The following is a 23,920-nucleotide window of genomic DNA, read 5'->3' on the forward strand; positions in this document are numbered from 1 at the left end:
GTCACAAAATATCAAGATTTGAGAATCGAATTGCAGAGACTCTGGCATAAACCAGTGCAGGTGGTTCCAGTGGTACTCGCACACTGGGGACTGTGCCTAAAGACCTAGGCAAGCACTTAAAAGCAATTGGCGCTGACCAGATCGCCACTGGTCAGCTGCAGAAGGCCACCTTACTGGGATCTGCCCGCATTATTCGCCGATACATCACGCAGTCCTAAACGCTTGGGAAGTGTTCGACTAGTGATCTGCGATACGAAATCCAGCATAGTTATCTCGTTTGCTGTGAATACTGTCATTTTGTGTAAATATGATGATGATGATGATGATGATGATGATGATGATGATAATAATGAGGAGGAGGAGGAGGAGGAGGAGAGGAGGAGGAGGAGGAAGAGGAGGAGGAAGAAGAAGGAGGAGGAGGAGGAGGAGGAGGAGGAGGAGGAGGAAGAAGAAGAAGAAGAAGAAGAAGAAGAAGAAGAAGAAGAAGAAGAAGAAGAAGAAGAAGAAGAAGAAGAAGAAGAAGAAGAAGAAGAAGAAGAAGAAGAAGAAGAAGAAGAAGAAGTTTATTGTCATTGTATGTGTATACCCATACAACGAAATTCACAACACCCAAAGATCAGGTCCAACACATATAACGAACAGAGCTGTTCCCATACCATGTAAAAATGCTGTAAGTCAGGACACACTCAATGGTGCTGCGATAGTAGAACAGAAGTAGATGCAGAGATAGATTTATCTTCCTGAGCATTCTCAGGAATTACAGCCTTTCCTGTGGCTTCTTCACAAGCATCTTAACATTCATAGTCCATGAGAGGTCCTCTGAGATATAAATGCCCAGAAATTTAAAACTACCAACCCTCTTCACTTCCTCGCCATTCATGTACAATGGTAAATGTACCTCTCTCTTCCTCCTGAAGTCAATTGTAAGTTCTTTAGGGTTTTTTTGTTTTTTTTTTGGTGTTAAAAATGTGAGATTATTTTCTTTACACCACGATGTCAGCCCTTGTACTTCCTGTCTATAAGCCGACTCATTGTTCTTATTCATGAGCCCCACCACCGTTGTGTAACACCAACGCAAATTTAATACTTGCGTTGGTGTTACGCGATGCGTTGCGTTTCTATCGCTGGAGGTTTTCAAGAAAAGATTGGACAGCCATTTGTCTGAAGCGTATAGGGCTGTGCTGGCGAATCTATGGCACAGGTGGTAACGCAGAGCCATATCTGTGGGCACGTGAGCTGTTGTCCTAGCTCAGCTCCCCAGCTGTTTTTCGGCTGGCCCCGCCTGCACTGCCCCTCCCCTCTCCACGCAGCCCGTTTTGGATGCCAGGTAAGTACAGTGTTCACGCGGAGGCTCTGGGAGGGCGTTTTTGGCCTCCAGAGGGCTTCCAGAGTGGTGGTGGTAGAGTCCGTTTGCACCCTCTCTAGGCACCAAGAAAGCCTCTGGAGCCTGGGGAGGGTGCCGGGACCACCAGAAGTTGGGAAACAGGCCATTTCCGGCCTCCGGAGGGCCTCCAGGGGGCGAAGGAGCTGTTTTCACCCTCCCTAGGCTCCAAGGAAGTCTTTGGAGCCTGCGGAGGGTGAAAAACGGGTCTACCAGAAGTCTGGAAACAGGCTGTTTCTGGTCTCCAGAGGCTTCATGGAGGCCTGCTAGGCTCAAAATGGGGCACAGGGGGGGCGGTCATGTGTGCATGTGTGGGGGGTAGGGCGCGGGGGGCATTGAATAATGGGTGTGGGCACGCCCACGACCTCTCTGCGCTCTCCCCGCTTTTGGCACGCGATGGCAAAATAGTTGGCCATCACTGGTATAGGGTCTCCTGCTTGGGCAGAAGGTTGGACTAGAAGGTCCTCCAAGGTCCCTTCCAACTCTGTTATCCTGTTATTAACAGCAGCTCCTTGGATACCCCTCACCCAGTTCTGACACCCTTTCCCCTCAAAGGTCATGCCTATATTTGGGCCTGTTGCAAAAACATCACCGCTCTTGGAAGATGTAATCTGACTGAACTTTTGTCAATATCAGAGGACGGCGTTTACTTTGCTTCGGGCTCTGCTGTTCCTCAGTGTATCCTTGGAGGTGACCCCTACAACCTGGTCTTTTAATATTTGTCATACCTGCCCCCAAGGAGTACAGGGTGAAGACGTCTCGGTGGTCATGTGGCCAGCATGACTCAACGCCAAAGGCGCACGGAATGCTGTTACCTTCCCACCAAAGGTGGTCCCTATTTTTTCTACTTGCATTTTTCTCGTGCTTTCGAACTGCTAGGTTGGCAGAAGCTGGGACAAGTCACGGGAGCTCACCCCATTACGCGGCACTAGGGATTTGAACCACTGAGCCACCGCGTCCCTATTGTCTAGCCATTGATAAAATACATCCCATTATCAAAAAATATTCAGTTTTGTCTTCATCCTTAATAGCGAGCGTTAATCTATCCATTTCTGCGCATTCTAATAGTTTCGTAATTACATTCTCCTCTTGACAGAATCTCATCCTTTTTCCACTGCTGTGCAAACACAATTCTAGTTGCAGTTAGTATATGTAAAACCTAGATATATAGTCCTTTTATCATATATATTTTTTCTGGTAGAATGCCCAATAAAAATATCTCTCATTTCAAATCTATGTGTTGCTTTATCATTTTGTAAGGTGATGAGCTACACCAGAAAAAAAAAATTCTGTAAAGAGAGAAGTTCCCTGAGGATGGGCTCTAGGAAGAGCTCAAAAGCTAGGGAGAATAAACCTTTGGTTCAGATTCGGTGTTAGATTCGCTGTTAGACCATTTGAAAAATAACTTGCTTCCGACAACAGTTTAGCTGCAGGTTGGGTTCTCTAGAAACAGGGGTGGGAATCAGCTGGTTCAGACCGGTTCGTGTGAACCGGATGCTAATTTTACATCTGGTTCGCCGAACTGGTAGTTGCAAGGGCTGGCTGGCCCCGCCCACCCCTCCCCTCCCCTCCCAGGCGTCTCCATGCAGTCCGTTTTGGATGCCAGGTAAGTGCAGGGCCCACATGGAGGCTGTGCGAGGGCGAAAAATAGGCCTCCCAGAAGTCCGGAAATGGGCTCGTTTCCAGCCTCCGGAGGGCCCCCAGAGCCCGGGGGAGGTTGTTTTCACCCTGCCGGAGGCTCGAGGAAAGCCTCCGGAGCTTGGAGAGGGCGAAAACATCCCCGCCCCCACCATGGTGCAGGAGGCCGAGTAGGCCATGCCCACCATGGCCACGCCCACCCAGCAACCAAGCAGAGAACTGGTTGCTAAAATTTTTGAATCTCACCCCTGTCTGGGAAGATTCGATCTTCCTTCTGCTCTGCCTCTCAAAAGCAGCTTGCAAAAATCTGCCGAAATAATTTCCTGAGCGTGATGTTAAGAACCCGGTGCTCTCTGATTGGGTTTGGACCAAGAGACTGGTTTGAATCTCTAGCACAGGTCTCCTGAGCGAGCAGAGGGTTGGACTAGAAGACCTCCGAGGTCCCTTCCAAATCTGTTATTCTATTATCTCTCCCATAAGATCTACGAAGGATGGGTATTGTAATCCAAAGCATGAGATCCTTTGGATTAACTATTTCACCCGTTTCTTTCTAAATCATAGGCTGTTCTTTCTACTAAGTAAAATTCTTAGAAGATACAGTAAGAATTTGGATAGCAAAGAAATCCAGAAATCCAAATCAATATAAAAGGTTGCAAATTGGTGTGAGAGGGAGAGGAGTAGTAGTCAGAATTAGATTCAAAAAACAGCTCAAAAATTCAAGGACATTGAGACTATTTTAGAAAGTCCTTTTCATGAGTCCAGAAATGTCAGTGGAAATATTATCAATGAATGCGTTTATCAGCTGTCTACGGCTGCAAATCGAGAGTAGATTTTGTTCTTTCAGTATTGTCCAATAATTTTCTGAACTCTGTGTTCTTGATAAAGCTGATAACTTCTATACCCTGGCAACTCAAAGGGAGCGGAGCAAACATGCACACACGGACCCACAAAAAAACGCAGTGAAAAGGCTGAGTCAACCTTGAGCCAGTTAGGATCGAACTGCTGGCAGTGGACAGAATTAGCCTGCAATACTGCATTCTAAGGGATGTGGAGGCACAGTGGCTAAGACACTGAGCTTGATCGATCGAAAGGTCGGCAGTTCAATGGTTCGAATCCCTAGCGCCGCGTAACGGAGTGAGCTCCCATTACTTGTCACAGCTTCTGCCAACCTAGCAGTTCGAAAGCAGGTAAAAATGCAAGTAGAAAAATAAGAACCCCCTTTGGTGAGAAGGGAACAGCGTTCCATGCACCTTTGGCCTTGAGTCATGCCAGTCACATGACAACGGAGACGTCTTCGGACAGTGCTGGCTCTTCGGCTTTGAAACGGAGATGAGCACCGCCCCCTAGAGTCGGGAACAACTAGCACATATATGCGAGAGGAACTGTTACCTTTACCTTACTGCATTCTAACCACTGCGCCAGCATGGCTGTTGTGTGAACTCAAGCTAAGACAAATGCAACGTTCCTATGTCGGGGTTAACTTTAAACCATGGCTGGCAAGCCACCAGGGCTTGGCTCATGCATGCAAAGGAAGCAAGAAATCCACTTTATAATCAGTCCCATGGACAGGCCTAAGATCGATACGGATAGATGCAGAAATAACAGATTTGGAAGGGACCTTGGAGGTCTTCTAGTCCAACCCCCTGCTCAAGCAGGAGACCCTGTACCATCGCAGACAAACGGTTGTCCAATCTCCTCTTAACACCTCCACTGATGGAGCACCCAAAGCTTTTGGCGGGAAGTCCTTCCGCTGATTAATTATTCCCGCTGTTGAACCAAAAGTGATCAAAATTTGATCCAAGAGGATCAAGACAGGATTCAATCTTTGAGCGAGCCTGACCGTTCAGACGGACTTAAAAGGCAACTGACCAAGTCAAGGCCACTGCGTCTGGCCATTGTTTCGTTTAACAATTCCTTCGGAATCTCAGCATTTGTGACGTCATCGCTCCCCAGCCTTTTTTCCTTGCTCTCTGCTCTTCATCTCAGCCACAAGTTGACCAGATACCCATCCGGACACCACCCGACTCACCATGAGGGAAGCTGATTAGAAACCCTGGTTATCTGAACCAACTGCCCCTTTGTTGGCGAGGAACTTTTTTCTTTTCTTTTCAGATTTCGGACATTGTGAGCAAAAGTGAGTCGGTTCGTGGGTGAGGTTGGGCGAGGAAGGATGGGGTGATTGAGGGGAAACTTGAAAGAAAGATGCTGTCAGCTTTGGAAGCCATACTAGGCCGGTTTTACTCGGGGAGGGGGTTTTCTGGAACACTGACAGACGCCTTAAAAAGTACTTTAAGTGCCTGCTGAGTTGAGGCAGTTGTGGGTAAGGGGCAGTTAATAATAATAATAATAATAATAATAATAATAATAATAATAATAATAATAATAATAATAATAATAATAATAATAATAATAATAATTTGATTTGTATACCGCCCTTCTCCCGAAGGACTCAGGGCGGTGAACAGGCCAATAAAATACAAACAGCAACAAACAACCAATTAAAACAACCCTTAAAAAACTGATTCAAGATGCCAGAAAATTTAAAATACCATTATACCCCATAAAAATTACAAAAATTTAAAACCCACAATTAAAATTTAAGATTTAAAATCAGGCCAGTCCAGCCATATGAAATAAATAAGTTCGCGGCGAAAGGTCCTAAGGTCAGGTAGTTGTCGAAGCCCGGGGGGGGGAAGCTCGTTCCACAGGGTCGGAGCCCCCACAGAGAAGGCCCTCCCCCTGGGGGCCGCCAGTCGACATTGTTTGGCCGACGGCACCCTGAGAAGTCCCTCTCTGTGGGAACGCACCGGACGTTGGGAGATAGAGGCCGGCAGTAGGCAGTCCCGTAAATAGCCCGGTCCTAAGCCAGTTACTGATGGAAGAGAATATTTGTAGCTGAAAGTGGAACTGTGGGTTCCTTGATGCTCTCTTGCTTATTTCAGAGATGTTTCATGACCCAACTAGGGAATATCATCAGTCATAATAAGGATGGTGTCTGCAGAGTGGAAGAGAAGGGGAAGCAGAAGGAGGGGGGGAGGGAGAGGGAGGAGGAGGAGAAGGAGGAGGACTGTGGTTTGCGTGTGAATATTTCGTGACCCAACTAGGGAGCATCAACAATGCTAGAAGGGAATGGGATTTGTGGGGAGGAGGAGGAGGAGGAGGAGGAAGAAGTAGTGGAGAAGGACTCTGGGATCCTTGGTGCTCTCAAGCTTGATTGTTTTCTTGCAGACATTTCATGACCGAACTAGGTTATGCCATCAGTGCTAGAAGGGAGTGGGGTTTGTGGAATGGAGGAAGAAGAGGAACAGGAACAGGAGGAAGAGGAAGAGTGTTAAGTCCTAGGTGCTTTCTGATCTTGGTGGTTTCCTTGCAGACATTTCATGACCCAACTAGGTAACATCATCAGTGCTGGAAGGGAGTGAGGTTTGCAGGGGCCCCCTTATTAGTGGCAACGGCCCCTCAACTCCATTGTCAGAGTCTAATCTTGAGAAGTTGGCAGGACTGGACTCAGCGTGCCTGGTGCCATTTGGTAAACCAAACAAACGGGATGGGCCACTCGGCTGTCCCCGTCTCTGAGGCCATAGAAACCGCCAGCTACGGCTGTAGCTGTCAGCCAAAAGATTCACACCCCACCTGAGATCTTGGCTGTCGGGCGCCTTATCAGCTACCCAAGGTGTTCTTGGCCACAGCCAAGGCGGGTGGGACGGCATCTCCCATCACCCACAGTCGTTGCACCTTCCCCTAACTAGTAGAGAGGTAGCAAGAGCTGGCAGAAAATGGCAGGGTGCGGGGGTGGGTGGGTGGGGTGGCTTTCCTCCAGAACAAAAGTCTCTAATCCATCATGGGTGTCCTCAGTTTCCCTATTGACCCCGGTCTTGAGGACTAGGAAGTTGAATTCCCCTTGTAAAGGAAGGGAGGGATCCCAGGGGAAACTCAGTCCAGCTGGGTTTGGAAGGAGTGGTGAAATCTTATTTTTTTTAACTACCGGTTCTGTGGGCGTGGCTTAGCGGGCGTGGTGTGGCTTGGTGGGCACAGTAGGGGGAGGACACTGCAAAATCTCCATTCCCACCCCACTCCAGGGGGAAGGATATTGCAAAATCCCCATTACCTCCCCACTCCAGGGGGAAGGATACTGCAAAATCTCCATTCCCACCCCACTCCAGGGGAAGGGTACTGCAAAATCCCCATTCCCACCCCCACCCCCACTCCTGGGGCCAGCCAGAGGTGGTATTTGTTGGTTCTCCGAACTACTCAAAAATTCCGCTACCGGTTCTCCGGAACCTGTCAGAACCTGCTGGATTTCACCCCTGGTTGGAAGGTGTCGGGCCACGTCTCCAGGACTTTTTTTTTTCCACGCGGGCCTCAAGGGCGTCGTAACGAGCTCCTCTGGGCATGTCTGGAGCGCCTTTTCCCTTCCTTAGAAACGCTCTGAGCTGAGGTCGCCCGAGGGGGATTCTGAGCAGGGATTCCCCCTTCGCCTCTTGTTCAGGCGGGTCTAACCCAACCGACGGCTCCGCCTGCCTTATTCCATGCTCCTCCTCCTCTTCCTCCTCCTCCTCCTCCTCCTCTTAGTGCTCCGGGTAGGCGGGAAAGCCAAGCCCTATAAGAGAAGCAGCCGGTGCCGGGAACCGGCCGCTGCTCCGGAGCTGTGCCCCGAGATCGCACCGCAGGAACAGCCAAGGTGCCCCTCGCCAAACAGGTAAGCGCCTCGGCGCCGGGATGCGCGGATCTTGGCGCTCGATCTCGGGACAGAAAGGAGCCCCGGGCGGTATGTGGGCGCCATTCTCCGATCCCCCATCCCCATAACTTAGCAAAGCGCTGGGGGTGGGGACGGACGGACGGACGGACGGGGACGACTCCGCGCAATGAAGCCCTTGGAGAGAGGATCGCGCGCTTCCCTACTGTCCTTTTCCTCCTGGCGGAGCCCACCTCTCCAAATTTCAGGTTGCGTCCCATCGGGAGGGCAGTTCTCCCCCCCACCACTTAAAAAACAACAACCAGCCGATTGTCAGCTTAAGAAGAACAGGGAAGGGATAGGTTGGGTTGGGTTAGGTTGGGTTGAGGGGGGGTCCCCTGCCCAGGTTTCTGCTTGGCGGGTCTCTCTACCCAGCCTGAGCCTTGCGCAAATACGCGCGGCTCCTCCACGTGGCTCCGGATGCCCGAAACTTGTCTGCTGTCCAGCCTTAGCCAGCTCGATCCTAAAAGCCTTCGGGCCGACTCTCTTGGTGGCCAGACCTTCCGAGGGAGACCCGGGCCCACCGGAGCAGGGAGGGACGGAGGGACGGAGCAACGTTTCGACTTGAATAAGTCTTGTTTTCCAAGGTCTGCACTTAAAACCACCTGGAGAACCAGCGTCTGAGAGGGCATCACATTGCCTTCGGGGTGGGGGGGCGGCGGGAAGGCGAGGAGCGATCCTATGGGATGCTCTTGTCTTTCTTGCTTCCCAGAATAGTAAAATATCCTTTGGTTTGTTCAGTTCTCTCTCTCTTTCCCTCCTTCTCTCTCTCTCTTTCTCTCTCCTTCCCTCCCTCGCTTTCTCTCTTTCCCCCTTTCTCTTTCTCCCCCTCTCCCTCCCTCGCTTTCTCTCTCCCCGCTTTTCTCTTTCCCTCCCTCTCTTTCTCTTTCTCTCTTTCTCTTTCTCTCTCTCTCCCCTCTCTCTTTCTCTCTCTCCCACTTTCTCTCTTTCTCTCTGTCCCTCCTTTCTCTCTTTCCCTCCCTCTCTCACTTTCCCTCCATCTTTCTCTCTCTCCCTCCCTCTCTTTCTCTCTCCCCTCTCTCCCTCTCCCCTCTTTCTGTCTCCTCCTCTCTCTCCCCCCTTTCTCTCTCCCCTCACTTCTCCCTCTCTCTCTCTCTCTCAACTGCTGGAACTCAAAATTACGTGAGTTTGGATGATGCAACTCTGAGCTGGGCGCTAAAAGATTGCAGTGGAAATTTTAGAAAGCTGGGGTAGCCCCCCCTCACTCCCCGCCCCCAAGGCTAGCACCCTTTCTATGATGTCAATTTTCATAGTCTCTTAAGAGCGGCTGCCCCCTACCTCACCCCACCCCCGAATCTTGTAGTCCAAAATGCATTCGCTATCCATCCCTGCTCCAAAACAACAAAAATAAATAAGTTGCAACATCGAGTTGTTATTCCGTTAAAACATCTTCCAAGAAATAATCTAAATGCCTTGTTCTAAGCTCTGTAAGGAATCTGCTGAAGGACCAGAGCAGAACTCCACTTAACCAAAAGAGGAAGAGTTTAAAACTCACCAACCTTACGATTTTCAATCCTCAAAAGGCTTGATTTGTTAGGAGGTTAACTTAGGCCACTTATGGGGTGGGGGGAAACATCACTTAGGGGTTGCCCTGGCCTTTAGTGATGGGGAATGCCTTGGAGGCAAATAGTGGGGACCTGTTATTCCCCACTTCTCTCGAAATGCACCTGGAAAGCAGCTGAACAAACCGTTGATAGAGTAGCTTGCAAAAGGATTTGTATCCTCAGTTCCCACGCTTGAGCCAACGGGTTACAACCCTGCTTTGCAGAAAAGTAAGAAAACGGAGCAAAGGGGCTATGTTTCACCTGCAGCAAAAGCCCATTTTAAACAGGCGCCGCTGCTTAAATTGAACAATATTGTCCCTAGCGTTAGCACTGATGCTGTTACCTGGTCAGGTAATGAAACGCCTGCGAGAAAACAGCCGAGCTCAAGTGAACCACCCCTAATTTCTTTTCTTTTTTTAAAATATAAATTTTATCGAACTTTAACAATTAAAACAATTTTCATTCAACTCTTGTGCATGACTGTGACCATTTACATACTGTATAATATAATATAACATAACATAACATAACATAACATAACATAACATAACATAACATAACATAACATAACATAACATAACATAACATAACATAACATAACATAACATAACATAACATAACATAACATAACATAACATAACATAACAAAAGAGTTGGAAGGGACCTTGGAGGCCTTCTAGTCCAACCCCCTGCCCAGGCAGGAAACCCTACACCATCTCAGTCAGATGGTTATAAGGGGATGGTATCATCCCCTTAGCGTTCTCCTATACTCTATATAATTTTACTAAATGATATTACTAATTCTAATTTGAATTTCTAATTCTACTAGCTGTTATTTCCTCTTTTTTCCTATTTTCGACTCAATTATACCATTTCTCCCATATTACATAAAAATCTGAATCCTTCCGTCCTTTCAGTTCTAGTGTCATTTTGTCCATCTCGGCACAATCCAATATTTTTCTAATTACTAACTCTTCGGAGGGTGTATTTGAGCTTGAGCCACCCCTAATTTCAACCCCGAGCTACAAATATATTCCTTTTATTTTTTTTTAATTTTTCATTTATATCCCGCCCTTCTCTGAAGACTCAGGGCGGCTTACACTATGTCAAGCAATAGTCTTCATCCATTTGTATATTATATACAAAGTCAACTTATTGCCCCCCAACAATCTGGGTCCTCATTTTACCTACGTTATAAAGGATGGAAGGCTGAGTCAACCTTGGGCCTGGTGGGGCTTGAACTTGCAGTAATTGCAAGCAGCTGCTGTTAATAACAGACTGTCTTAGCAGTCTGAGCCACAGAGGCCCTTATTGATACAGATATTGATCTGTATCTTATTTTCCTCCAGGGAGAGAAAGAGGCGAATATTCAGATTTTTGCATATGCGAAACGGGTATTATCTTTCTTCTTTCTCTCCTCATTCCTCTCCTTTTTTTAAAAAAAAAAAACTGGCTTTTTTGCAGCGTTGCCAACTTGATACTTCATTCTGTAGGAGCTACAAGCTTCCTGATTTTCCCAGGGCTTAGTTCTATTGATTCTGACTTTCCTTGGCACAGCCCGTTTGCCTTCAACTTTTACGGGTCTCTTCTTCGGTTGGACTTCGGAATAACACTGTTTGTTTTTCCACTTCCTGGTTGTCAAGAGTTTGGTGATTGCCAAGCATTTCCTGGTGCCCCGGTTGAATCACACAAACCGCATGGCCTGGAATCCGAAGCAGTAAAATGTAGCTTGGTTAACTGTACTTGATGCGTATCTCTGCCCACCTGGGTTTTCTACGACAGGCTTAACCAAATCGGTCGTGGGTTTATCTGGGTGGGATTTCCTTTTCAAACATCGTTCGGCTTTGAAGAACTGGAGGCTTTGGAGATTGAACATCTTCGCCCAGAATGAAACTTCCATTCTGATGCAAAGTTGACAAATTTCTCTCTTTCCTTCTCTCTCTCTCTCTCTCTCTCTCTCTCTCTCTCTCGTTCTCTCTGTCTTTCTTTCCTTCCTTCCTTCCTTCTTTTTTCTTTCTTTTCATCTTTCTTTTTCTCTCTCTCTCTCCTTCTCTTTCTCTCCCTCTCCCTCTGTCTCTCTCTCTGTCTTTCTTTCTTTCTTTCTTTCCTCCCTCCCTCCCTTTCTTTTTTCTTTCTTGTTTCAGCTTTCTTTCTCTGTCTTTCTCTTCCTCTCTCTCTTCCTCTCTCTCTTTCTCTGACTCATCTTTTTCTCTTTCTCTTCCTTCCTTCCTTCCTTTCATCTTTCTCTGTCTATTTCTGTCTCCCTCCGTCCCTCTCCCTCTTTCTCCCCCACCACCTCTTTTTCTTTTTGTCTCTCTGTGTGTCTTTCTTTCTTTCCTTCCTTCCTTCCCTTCCCTCCCTCCCCCTTCCTTTTTTCTTTCTTGTTTCATCTTTCTTTCTTTCTGTCTCTCTTCCTCTTCCTCTCCCACTCCCTCTTTCTCTTTCTCCTTTTTTCTTTCTCTTCCTTCCTTTCTTCCTTCCCTTCCTCCTTTCATCTTTCTCTCTCTATTTCTCTCTCTCTGTCTCTTTCTCCCCCCACCTCTCTTTCTTTTTCTCTCTCATACACACAGACACATAGACACATTAGTGTGCATTTCTTTCTTCTCCATTTCTTTCCCAAGGGCAGTATCTTGGGAAAGGCTTACTTCCTGAAACCTTCAGGCACATTTTTTCTGCCTAATCTCTTCGTAGATTAATTTAATCAAATTTAGAAGGGTGGAGAACTCTTAGTAGGGGGTAACTCTTCCAAAGCTAGAATTTTGGTCCCCCTGTCCCTCCCCATCCATCAATTTCTTTGTTTGGAGCAATACCTGTAGTTTGGGTTCCTTAAGAGACCTTGATAGCAGAGTATTCTGTTTGGAGATTTTTCTTTATCAATGCAAATATTCCATCTGATATCCAGAGCTGTTTGTTGTAAATGTCTAAGGGATTTAGATAAGCTTAGATTAGAACCATGGAAGGCTGGCACAACAGGAACTGAAGGGCCATTTCTTTATTATTTATTCAAAACACATTTATATGGCCGCTGTCACTCCAAGTGACTTCCATTACTTGAAGAACTCTGGATCCAGCTACAAATTCTCTCGATTCAATTGGTAAATACCGGTAAATGCCCCCTATACTGGTGCAAGGGACCATAAGGGACATATAAGGCATGTGGTGGCTCAGTGGCTAAAACACTGAGTTTGTTGATCGAAAGGTCGGCAGTTCAGTGGTTCGAATCCCTAGTGCCACGTAACGGTGAGTTCAGCTTCTGCCAAACTAGCAGTTTCGAAAGCATGTAAAAATGCAAGTAGAAAAAATAGGGACCATCTTTGGTGGGAAGGTAAGAGCATTCCATGCGCCTTTGCCATTTAGTCATGCCAGCCACATGACCATGGAGACGTCTTCGGACAGTGCTGGCTCTTCGGCTTTGAAACGGAGATGAGCACCGCCCCCTAGAGTCGGGAACAACTAGCACATATGTGCGAAGGGAACCTTTACCTTACTGGTGCAAACATATTGGTTTAATGGGAGGGCCGATGCCTATCTCCTTTAAAAAAAAAGACTCCTATTTTTAAAGAACCAATTTAGTCACTTTGGTAAAACTCCCACAGCGGGCATTTTCTTGAGAAAGGACATTTTGATTTTCTAGAGCGGATTAGACTTTGAGAAAAATTAGATTTGAAGCTTCGTGTGGTCCTGAAGCTTTCCCAGGCTGACCTACTTCACTGGGTTGTTGTGAAAATAAGGCTGGGCTGTGGGATAGGATTCTTGTCTAGCCTGAGAGTGACAAAACCATTTCTTGAGTTAAGGTGTGTTATGGGATTGTGTTGCGCGTCAAACTGGAGTAGATTCTTATGGAACACCTTGGAGAAAAGCTAGATTCTTTGCCAACCTTAAAGCTGGCCTGACTGTGGCCATTTTGAGACTTCAGTGTTGACACACTGGAGAAGAGGAAGGGGGGAATAGAGATAGTTGGGGTGTTGTAGTCGAAACAAAATACTTTCTCTTGGGAACCAAGGACATTCCTGCAGGTGCTCGGAAGGAGGGGACTGGAGTCACTTAGCAACTGGACATTATCCTGATTGGACCACGTGACCAATTGTTTTGAGAAAGTGGTAAACTTTTGCTTTTATTTAGATGGAAAACCGCGGGAATATTCAGAGCCGGTTTTCCGCCAGCCCGTGCAATAGGACATATCCAACAAACCTATTCTTTGAAGAAAGAAATTGCCTGCCTTAGAGTATGGTTCGCTATGAGCGCGTTACTTGGAACCCTGAAAAAAGCAAGAATAAGTTTGAAATTGCTACAGGATTCTAAAAAACAGGAAGCCAGATTGGGAGTTATATTACCAGGCATCATCACATGGCTGAAAGAATTAGATAAACCTGAGATATAGATGATTATTAATTTTGGAGGGACGTGACTTGCAACTGGGGGAGGTATGCTTTCCTATGGTACGGGACAGTGTTGAAATCCTATCAGTTCACATCGGTTCAGGCGAACCGGTAGTGATAAAAACTACCGGTTCGGGCGAACTGGTAGTAAAAAAAACCTACTGGTTTGTCCTAACCGGTATTTCCGATGATCAGCTGTGCCGTGCGATTTTAAATCGCGTGGCACAGCTGTCCCCCCCCCCCACGTGTTATACTTACCTTCCAAAGCCTCCTTTTTCTGCGCATTTGGTGCCGACATGCACAGCATACATTTTGCGCCCAGCAAATTGGCAGAAAACCTGTTTAGATTTCACCACTGGTATAGGAAAGATAAAACCCGTAGATACTTCCAAGGGCACTATGTTAGAAATGCATTCTTGTTAATTGGGGCAAAAATTAGAGAACAACACTGTTTGAAAAATGACTCGGAACTCTGACATCCTCATTACCGCGAACCTGACATTGAAGGGTTCTATCCGTCTGTTCTTCCCCAGGTTGCCACCATGTCTGTATCGCACAGTTCCAAGCTTAACAAAGGGGTCAGAGACCAGTATATGAAGCTACCCCAAGGGAAGAAGGCCTTGGCCACGTACATTTGGATAGACGGAAGCGGGGAAGGCCTTCGCTCTAAAACCAAGACCTTACACCAGGAACCAAAGTGCGTTGAAGGTGAGGTTGAAAACGGTCTAGTCTCTTCATCCACCATTGCGTATCTCGAGTTCTCCGGGGGGTGTCAGCTTTCCCGAGCGTTCAAAAACCTTTTTAGTAAGTCGTTTCCGGCAAATGCAATCCCCGACTGACGACCAAAAATTTATGTTGCTAAGCGAGACAATTCTTCAGCGAGTTTCGCCCCCTTTTAAAAGCCTTTCTTGTAGGGTTTGAATTGATAATGTTGATAAACCCTCTTGGGATATTTTTTTTTGAGTTAAAAAGTGGCTCCGTCTCTTACAAAGTCCATTCATGAGTAAAAAGATTCCTCTCTTTCTCCAGTTAGAATAATTAATCATTGCCTCCAGAAGTTGTGAGTGCTTCAACGCTGGAGGTTTTTTAAGAAGAGACTGGGCAACCATTTGTCCAGAATGATGTAGGGTCTTCTGCTGGAGCAAGGGGTTAGACTAGAAGACCTCCAAGGTCCCTTCCCACTCTCTTATTCTGTTATTCTCCTGCAGAACTATCGGAATGGAACTTCGATGGCTCCAGCACGGGACAGTCCGAAGGATCCAACAGCGACATGTTTTTAATTCCCGTGAAGATGTTCCGAGATCCGTTTAGCTTGGACCCCAACAAGCTGGTAATGTGCGAAGTTCTGAAGTACAACCGGAAACCGGCGGGTGAGTATTTTCTCTTGAATGTTCCTTTTTTTAATCCCCTTTTTTTCCTCTCCCAAGGGAGAACACTCAGGCCTCTGGCATATCTGCTTTGCTTAAATAGTTTGAACGAAATCTAGCACTGATGCTGATACCTAGTCCGCAGGAAAGCCACCAAGCTCAGAGAGCACCAAGGACCCTACACTCCTCCTCCTCCCTCCTCTTCTTCTTCGTCTTCCTCCTCCTCCTCCTCTCACACCCCACACCCTTCTAGCACTGATGATGTCACCTAGTCAGGTAATGAAACATCTTCAGGAAAACCACCAAGCTCAGAGAGCGCCAAGGACCGCACGCCAATAAAGAAGAATATTTGTAACTCGAGGTTGAAATGTATGATCCTTGGTGTTCTCTGAGCCTGGTGAGAAAGATTGGAGCCAGGGCGTGTCTTAGTCTGCAGCTTCTGAGTCTGTGCAGAGAAGAGAAACTGAAACCAGTGTGTGTTAAGCTGTGAGCTGTGAAGCTGTGTGTGTGAACTTGTCTGCTGACCTGAGCGTGAAATGAAACTGTGAATCTGCTGTTGGTATTGTAAACTTACTTCATGTGTTATTGTGAATGTAAAGAAGTTAATGAATCCTGCTGGATCAGTTTATCTGTGCGCGCTTCTGGATTTGATTTTTGCAAACAAACTCCGTCACAGTCCTGAACGGTTTTTAGTTGGACCTTTTAAATTTTTATGCTCTTATTTGGGTAGCGCTGCTCAGTACTTAAAGCTGCCCAAAACAACCGGCTGGATTTCAGCATTAAGAGATGCTCTCCGGATGGTCCCGGGTTCAAATTCTCCCATTTCCTCCCCTCCTGCAGAGACCAATTATAGGTACACCTGTAAGCAAGTCATGGATTTGGTGAAAGACAGCCAGCCTTGGTTTGGCATGGAGCAGGAATACACCTTGCTGGGCATGGATGGACGTCCATACGGCTGGCCCGAAAACGGATTTCCGGGTCCACAAGGTAAGAGGTGGCCACAGAGAGCAGCTGGCTGACCGGGCCAAAAGGCAGGCTTCCATTCTAATGCAGGCAGTCCTCGACTTACGACCGCAGCCGAGCCCAACATTGCGAAGCGAGACCCTTGCTAAGGGAGCTTTGCTCCGTTTTACGACCTCTCTGGAATAGACATAGCAACTAAGTCAGCCAATTGGGAGCTGAGAGAGATTGGAGCCAGGGCGTGCAATCTTAGTCTGCAGCTTCTGAGTCTGTGCAGAGAAGAGAAGCTGAAACCCTTGTTGCGAGAGAATCCCTGCCGTCGTTCAGTTGGTCACATGGTCGTTAAGTGAATCGGGATTCCCCCGTCGACGTTCCTGGTCAGAAGGTGGGCAAAAGGGGATCACTCACCACACCGCGGGGCATCGTAAATACCAAATTTTGGTCACGTGACCCTGGTAAATGCTGCAGCGGTCGTAAGTGGTGGACAAACGGTTGTCAGTCTCTTTTTTCGGTGCCGTTGCCACTTCGAACGGCCACTAAATGAACTGTTGTAAGTCGAGGACCGCCTTTATTTCTGGATGACTTAGTTGGATTCCTTGGTGAATCGGTCAGGACAACAACTGTACAATCCATCATAAAAGAAACCCCACTTTCAAGATTCCATCTTCCTTCCTTCCTTCTTTCTTTCTTTCTTTCTTTCTTTCTTTCTTTCTTTCTTTTTTTCTTTCTTTCTTTCTTTCTTTCTTTTCTTTCTTTCCTTCCTTCCTCCTTCCTTCCTTCCTCCTTCCTTCTTTCCTTCCTTCCTCCCTCCCTACATCTTTCTTTCTTTCCTTCCTTCTTTCCTTTCTTTCCTTCCTTCTTCCTTCCCTCCCTCCCTCCTTCCCTCTAACTCTTTTCTTCCTTCTTCCCTCCCTCCCTATGAATCCATCCTTCCCTCCCTCCCTCCCTCTGAATCCTTCATCCCTTCCTTCTCTTTTTCTTTCCTTTTCCTTCCTTCCTTCCTTCCTTCCTTCTTTCTTTCTTTCCTCTCTCTCTCTCTCTCTCTCTCTCTCCCTCTCCCCCTTCCCCCCTCCCTCTCCCTGCCCAAAGTCCAGATAATAATGGAAAAATTCTCATGCGAAATCCCCCAAGGACATCTCTTGTCCCCAGCATTGCACAAAATGTGCCACGGAAGAACTGGTTTGGTTGTGCAATCTTTTCTTCCTGATACTTTTTCTTTTTTTTCTTTCCCCCCTCCCCCTCCTATGCATATTTTGGTTCTGGCTTTTTTTGTTTTCTTTAAGTTGCTAGTGGTGAGAAAACAAGAAGTCAATGCAGGTTAAAGTTGACAACATCCTGGGGGAAGAATGAATCTAGGTGAGGTGGGGGGGGGGGGCGGGAAATGACAGTAATAGGTTTAAATCAAGGGATTCCTTCCCAGGAAGAAAGAAAAAAAAATCTTGAATTAAACAAATTGAAATTCTTCCTTCCTTCCTTCCTTCCTTCCTTCCTTCCTTCCTTCCTTCCTTCCTTCCTTCCTTCCTTCCTTCCTTCCTTTTCTTTCCTTCCTTGTTTCCTTTCTTTCATTCTTCCTTTCCTTCATTTGAATCTTTTCTTCCTTCTTCCCTCCCTCCCTATGAATTCTTCCTTCCCTCCCTAAGAATCCATCCTTCCTTTCCTTTCCTTTCTTTCTTTCTTTCTTTCTCTTTCTTACTTTCTTTCTTTCCTTCCTTCCTTTCATTTTTTCTCTTCCTTCCTTCCTTCCTTCCTTCCTTCCTTCCTTCCTTCTTTCTTTTTTTTTTCTTTCCCCCTCCGATGCATATTTTGGTTCTGGCTTGTTTTCTTTAAGTTGCTAGTGGTGAGAAAACAAGAAGTCAATGCAGGTTAAAGTTGACAACATCCTGGGGGAAGAATGAATCTAGGTGAGGTGGGGGCGGGGGGCGGGAAATGACAGTAATAGGTTTAAATCAAGGGATTCCTTCCCAGGAAGAAAGAAAAAAAAATCTTGAATTAAACAAATTGAAATTCATTCTTCCTTCCTTCCTTCCTTCCTTCCTTCCTTCCTTCCTTCCTTCCTTTCTTTTCTTTCCTTCCTTGTTTCCTTTCTTTCATTCTTCCTTTCTTTCCTTCATTTGAATCTTTTCTTCCTTCTTCCCTCCCTATGAATCCTTCCCTCCCGCCCTAAGAATCCATCCTTCCTTTCCTTCCTTCCTTCCTTCCTTCCTTCCTTCCTTCCTTCCTTCCTTCCTTTCTTTCTTTCTTTCTTTCTTTTTCTTCCTTCCTTCCTTCCTTCCTTCCTTCCTTCTTTCTTTCTTTTTTTCTTTCCTTCCTTGTTTCCTTTCTTTCATTCTTTCATTCTTCCTTTCTTTCCTTCATCTGAATCTTTTCTTCCTTCTTCCCTCCCTCCCTATGAATTCTTCCTTCCCTCCCTACGAATCCATCCTTCCTTTCCTTTCCTTTCTTTGTTTCTTTCTCTTTCTTTCTCTTTTTCTTTCTTTCTTTCCTTCCTTCCTTTTCTTTCTCCTTCCTTCCATTCTTTCTTTCTTTCCTTCATCTGAATCTTTTCTTCCTTCTTCTCTACCCTAACCCTACCCTTCCCTGTCATTCCCCCCCCTCCCTCTTGCTCTCTTTTCCTTCCTCCTTGAGTAATTCACGTCATTGTAAAGCCCGATGTAGGAGCTGATGCTTCGTAGTCAGTTTGGAAAAGCTAAAAATACATTTTTACTTGCTGCTTAGTCACCACGTAACAACCCAACTCAGCAAAAGAAGTTAGTCAAATCCTGAAATAACCCAGTTTCCCTGACATTGCATAATCGAACCAGGCTGCGGAAAGACCCAAACATATTTAAAATGAAAATCTCTGTGCAAGATAAACAGGAGAGAGACCGTTGACAGGTAGCATGCCAGGCACCTTGTGTCTCTCTCTGTGTGTGTGTGTGTGTCTTTGAGCGTTTATTAACAAATGCAATCCTGCTTTTTCTCCCAGGACCCTATTACTGTGGGGTTGGTGCAAACAAAGTGTACGGACGCGATATTGTGGAAGCACACTACAAAGCTTGCATGTACGCTGGCGTGGAGATCGGTGGCACCAACGCTGAAGTCATGCCATCTCAGGTATTAATAATAATAATAATTAATAATAATTAGTGACTGATTAATAATAATCAGTAATAATGTTTTCTGAAAAGATTTTTTTTTATTTGCATTTATATCCCGCCCTTCTCCGAAGACTCAGGGCGGCTTACATTGTGTTAAGCAATAGTCTTCATCCATTTGTATATTATATACAAAGTCAACTTTTATTGCCCCCAACAATCTGAGTCCTCATTTTACCTACCTTATAAAGGATGGAAGGCTGAGTCAACCTTGGGCCTGGTGGGACTTGAACTTGCAGTAATTGCTACGTTGCAGCAAAGGATATGCCAAAGGGAATGGGCAGGGTGAGAGACAACAAAGCAGACCCTCCCCTCAAATCTGGTGGCTCAGCAGACTAAGTCTATTAACAGACAGACTTAGTCTGCTGAGCCACCAGATTTGAGGGGAGGGTCTGCTTTGTTGTCTCTCACCCTGCCCATTCCCTTTGGCATATCCTTTGCTGCAACGTAGCACATTGATGATGTTACCTAATTGGGTAACAAAACGTTTGCAAGAAAGCAACCAGGCTCAGAATTACTGTATATAAACAGGGAACAGGTCCCACCCACTAGCACTGAAGGTGTTACCTAGTTTGGTAATGAAACATCTGCAAGAAAACAACCAGGCTCAGAGCTACTATATATTAATAGGGAGCAAGCCACATTCACTAGCACTGATGGGGTTACCTAGTTGGGTAATGATATGTCTGCTAAAAAAACCCACCAAGCTCAGAGATCACCAAAGATCCCCACAATTAAACCCTGAGCTACAAATCTTCTCTTCCGTTGGTAATTAGCTGCACCTAATTGAAGGGGACGTGGTGGCTCAGTGGCTAAGATGCTGAGCTTGTGGATTGAAAGGTCGGCAGTTCAGCGGTTCGAATCCCTAGTGCCGCGTAACGGGGATGAGCTCCCGTGACTTGTCCCAGCTTCTGCCAACCTAGCAGTTCGAAAGCACGTAAAAAAAATGCAAGTAGAAAAAAATAGGGACCACTGTTGGTGGGAAGGGAACAGCGTTCCGTGCGCCTTTGGCGTTGAGTCATGCCGGCCACATGACCACGGAGACGTCTTCGGACAGCGCTGTGGCTCTTTGGCTTTGAAACGGAGATGAGCACCGCCCCCTAGAGTCGGGAACGGCTAGCACATATATGCAAGTGGAACCTTTACCTTTTTAATCGAAGAGAGCATCTAGTATGTTAACTGCTAACTGGGTGGGTTCGCTGCAGCTAGTCGCTTCCCCGCGTCTTGATTCGTTGGCTTGAAAGGTTACTCAAGAGATACACCATGAAAACATCTTTAATACCAGTTTCCTCCTTGTGTCCCCATAGTGGGAATTTCAAGTGGGGCCGTGTGTAGGCGTTGAAATGGGCGACCACCTGTGGATGGCGAGATACATTTTACATCGGGTCTGTGAAGATTTTGGTGTCGTGGCCACCCTGGATCCTAAGCCAATGACCGGGAACTGGAATGGAGCTGGATGCCATACGAATGTCAGCACCATAGAAACAAGGCAGATAGGGGGTATCAAGTAAGTAGTTGAACTTTAAAGTGCAATTAAAGCCGAGAATGGCCCAGTTCACAACGCTCGCGAACCACAAAGGCGGTTTTTGCTTCCATCTGGTTTAAAATAAAAGGCGGAGTAGGATTCCCATTCTGATACGGAAGACTCTCAAAAGCGAATACAAAGATAAAACCGGAAACTTTTATTTTGGGTTTCATGGAAAAAGACGTGGAGGCGGTAGTGGGTTTCAAATCCCGTCTCTACCGGTTTGCTATCGGTAGCGTGCGGCGCTTCTGCACATGCGCAGAGCGTTTTTGATGACATATGGGTGGGTGGACGGAGCCTCCCACCGCTGCCACTCAGTTTGCCTGAACCGGGAGCAACCCACCAGTGCGCGGGGGGTGGGGGATTTGGAACTTTGATATACGTCCCTTTTGCTTCTCTTTTATGTCTTATGGGAGGGGCCAATCATCTCCAAGCCTTACTCCCAAGTCGACCCTGTTTCTTTCATTGTTCCTGTCTCCTGGCAGCTCTGCGCATGCGCACACTGGGAACAGGCTCATGCTGCTCTTCTGCCTCACTGATATCAGAGTCCAGAGACTCCGGAGGCAGCACATAACTCCCAGATGGCCCTGGCCCCATCTCTGCCTCCAACCAGAGCCCTTGTCCGAGCCTTCCCCAGACTCCAGGACTGGCCCACGTTCCTCCCCAACCTCCTCACTGTCTGAATCTACTGCCACCTCTGTTGGTCGCTGGCAGGCCACAACACCTCCCTAGCTTTGCCTGCTCTTCAGTTATACTTTCTTGTCCTTCATAGGGCCATTGAAGCAGCCATCGAAAGACTGAGCAAACGCCATCAGTACCACATCCGGATGTACGATCCCCGAGGAGGCCAGGACAACACCAGAAGGCTAACCGGCCAGCACGAGACTTCCAGCATCACAGAGTTCTCGGCCGGAGTAGCCAACCGGGGCGCCAGCATCCGGATCCCTCGTCAAGTCGGGCAAGACGGCTGCGGCTACTTTGAAGACAGACGGCCGTCCGCGAACTGCGATCCCTACGCGGTCACTGAAGCCATTATGAGGACCGTTCTACTTGGCGAAACGGGGGACGGACCTGTAGAAGACACGAATGAAACACGGCTGCTAAGGGCCACCCTCAAGGACTGAGCCCCCCACCCCAAGATGCACGGCCAACCAACTCTTCCCCCTCCCTTCCCAACTCATTCCACCCGTTAGTAAACATCTGGCAACTTCAGAAAGATTCCCTTTGGGTTCTGTGATGTTGTTGACTTCCAAATTCTACCTTTTGGACACCGAATTGTGTTCTTTCCGTCTAGTAGACATCACAAAGTGTTAAGATCATATTAATGAGGTTCCCCAAATTAGAGCTTTTTAGAAATTGAGCGGGTGGGGCAAAGAGAGGGCAAACTTTCTAACTATATATATCGTATTTTTCAGAGTATAAGAAGTATTTTTTTTCCTTCTAAAAGAGGCTGAAAATTTGGGTATGTCTTATATTCAGAATGTAACCCTGAACGTGGTGCCCAAAATGGCTACCTGGAACAGCTGCTGCCTTCTCTTACTGGTTCCGCGCTTTGCCTGCTTTAGTCATTAGAGTCCCTCCGAGGATCAGCTGTGCTTTTGAAGCTGTTTTCCAGCCCCAACACGAGCATAGCGATCTTCTGTGCTTTGCCTGCTTTTCTAATTGCTGCTCCCTCCAACAATCAGCTGTGCTTTAGGAGCACAGCCCTAACCTCAAAACCAGCAAGCAAACTAATGTGCTGGGACTAACCAGATGAATACCTGGTAGGCAGAATTCCCCCCTCCATCTCTTCTTGAAAACCTCCAGTGTTGGAACACGTGTGTGTGTGTGTGTGTGTGTGTGTGTGTGCGTGACAGAGAAACAGAGAGAGAGAGCGCTAAATGTCAGAAATGCTGTAGGGTTTCCTGCTTGGGCAGGGGAGGTGGGGGTGGGGGAGGGTTGGTTGGACTAGATGACCTACAAGGTCCCTTCCCCATCTCTGTTAATCTGTTAAATATCAACTTTGGCTGTCTCTTGAATGCAATTATTCTCTCTTGCCACAAGAGGGAGACAGGCGTGGTTTGCTTTCTCCCTGCATCTTGCCAAGCTAACATGACCGTTTTGAAGATATTATAACAGTCTAAGGCAACCTTAAACACTCAGAGCCACAAAGGTCCAAACCGGAAGCCCTCCATTCAATTCTGGAGCCGACCGGAAGTCCAGTTCCCGCACCATAGAGTCTCCTCCTAGTCCTAGTGCGTCGTCCTTTTTCCCCTACCTGCCCTAACCGAAAGCCCTATTAATGATGGAGCCGACCAGCGACGGAGCCACAGCAGAGGGATGAAAGAGCCACATGCGGCTCCAGAGCCGCAGGTTGCTGACTCCTGTACTATAATGTGCAATCATATTCATATATATATATATATATGTATATATGTTTTCTGAGATTTTCGCGAGTGTTTGTATGTAGGTCTTTGGTTATTCGGGTTTTCTCCTGCGTAAAATTGAAAGTGTCTTGGCAATGTTTCGACAAAGTCTCATTCGCCATCTTCAGGCTGGTGTTATCAGCTTCGTGCTTCTAGGAGCATTGCTCCTAGAAGCACGAAGCTGATAACACCAGCCTGAAGATGATGATAACTTCTCTAGCAGTTAAAAGGAAGAAACAGCTGTGATCACACATTGCTCCCAGAAGCACAAAGCTGAAGCCTGAAGATGACGAATGAGACTTCGTCGAAACGGCGCCAAGACACTTCCAATTTTACGCGGGAGAAAACCCGAATAACCAAAGACCTACATACAAACAGCCGCGAAAATCTCAGAAAACATACATACATACATATATACATACATACATACATACATACATACATATATATATATATATATCTTGAGGGATCTCATTTCTGGATATCAGGGAAGATTGGAATGGATTCTTGGTTGAAACTGGGAGTACTGAGTTTTCAAGGCAGCTGTGAAGCCGAGCCAAGTAGGAATTCGCAGTCCGGTATGTGGAATCCCAAGAATCCCTGGACTGTGATGAACTTCATAGAGAACATGACCAACTCTCCTAATATCAAGAGAGTGGTCCCTAAATAAGACTACAAAAACTTGGAGGCTGGGTTGGGACTACTGTTCTCAACGTTGATTGCTAGTTAAAGCTGCACCGATTGGAACGTCTTTCAGAACCTTCATTTTGATGGTCTTCTACAGCCAAGTAGACCTTCCTGAGTCACCGAGAAGGTAGCGGATTACTTGTG

General features: G+C 46.8%; 1 protein-coding gene across 1 annotated transcript; it reads left to right on the forward strand.

Moving 5' to 3' along the window:
- Nucleotides 1–7,574: 7,574 nt before the first annotated feature.
- On the forward strand, nt 7,575–21,902 carry LOC131186159 (glutamine synthetase-like). Its single transcript, XM_058159476.1, has 7 exons — nt 7,575–7,718; nt 14,232–14,406; nt 14,907–15,068; nt 15,906–16,052; nt 18,991–19,118; nt 20,467–20,666; nt 21,457–21,902. The coding sequence occupies exons 2-7, from the start codon at nt 14,241–14,243 to the stop codon at nt 21,806–21,808; spliced, it is 1,155 nt and encodes a 384-aa protein (XP_058015459.1). The 5' UTR covers nt 7,575–7,718; nt 14,232–14,240; the 3' UTR covers nt 21,809–21,902.
- Nucleotides 21,903–23,920: the final 2,018 nt, after the last annotated feature.

Source organism: Ahaetulla prasina, chromosome 16, assembly GCF_028640845.1.
Source record: "Ahaetulla prasina isolate Xishuangbanna chromosome 16, ASM2864084v1, whole genome shotgun sequence".
Taxonomy (NCBI): Eukaryota; Metazoa; Chordata; class Lepidosauria; order Squamata; family Colubridae; genus Ahaetulla; species Ahaetulla prasina.

What these genes read in the sequence shown, in the direction of transcription:
- LOC131186159 (XM_058159476.1), top strand. Translation starts at nt 14,241, where the DNA reads ATGTCTGTATCGCACAGTTCCAAGCTTAACAAAGGGGTCAGAGACCAG. An exon ending in GTACAACCGGAAACCGGCGG is followed by an intron (nt 15,069 to 15,905) that starts GTGAGTATTTTC and finishes CCCCTCCTGCAG; the next exon opens with AGACCAATTATAGGTACACC. An exon ending in AGGCAGATAGGGGGTATCAA is followed by an intron (nt 20,667 to 21,456) that starts GTAAGTAGTTGA and finishes TGTCCTTCATAG; the next exon opens with GGCCATTGAAGCAGCCATCG.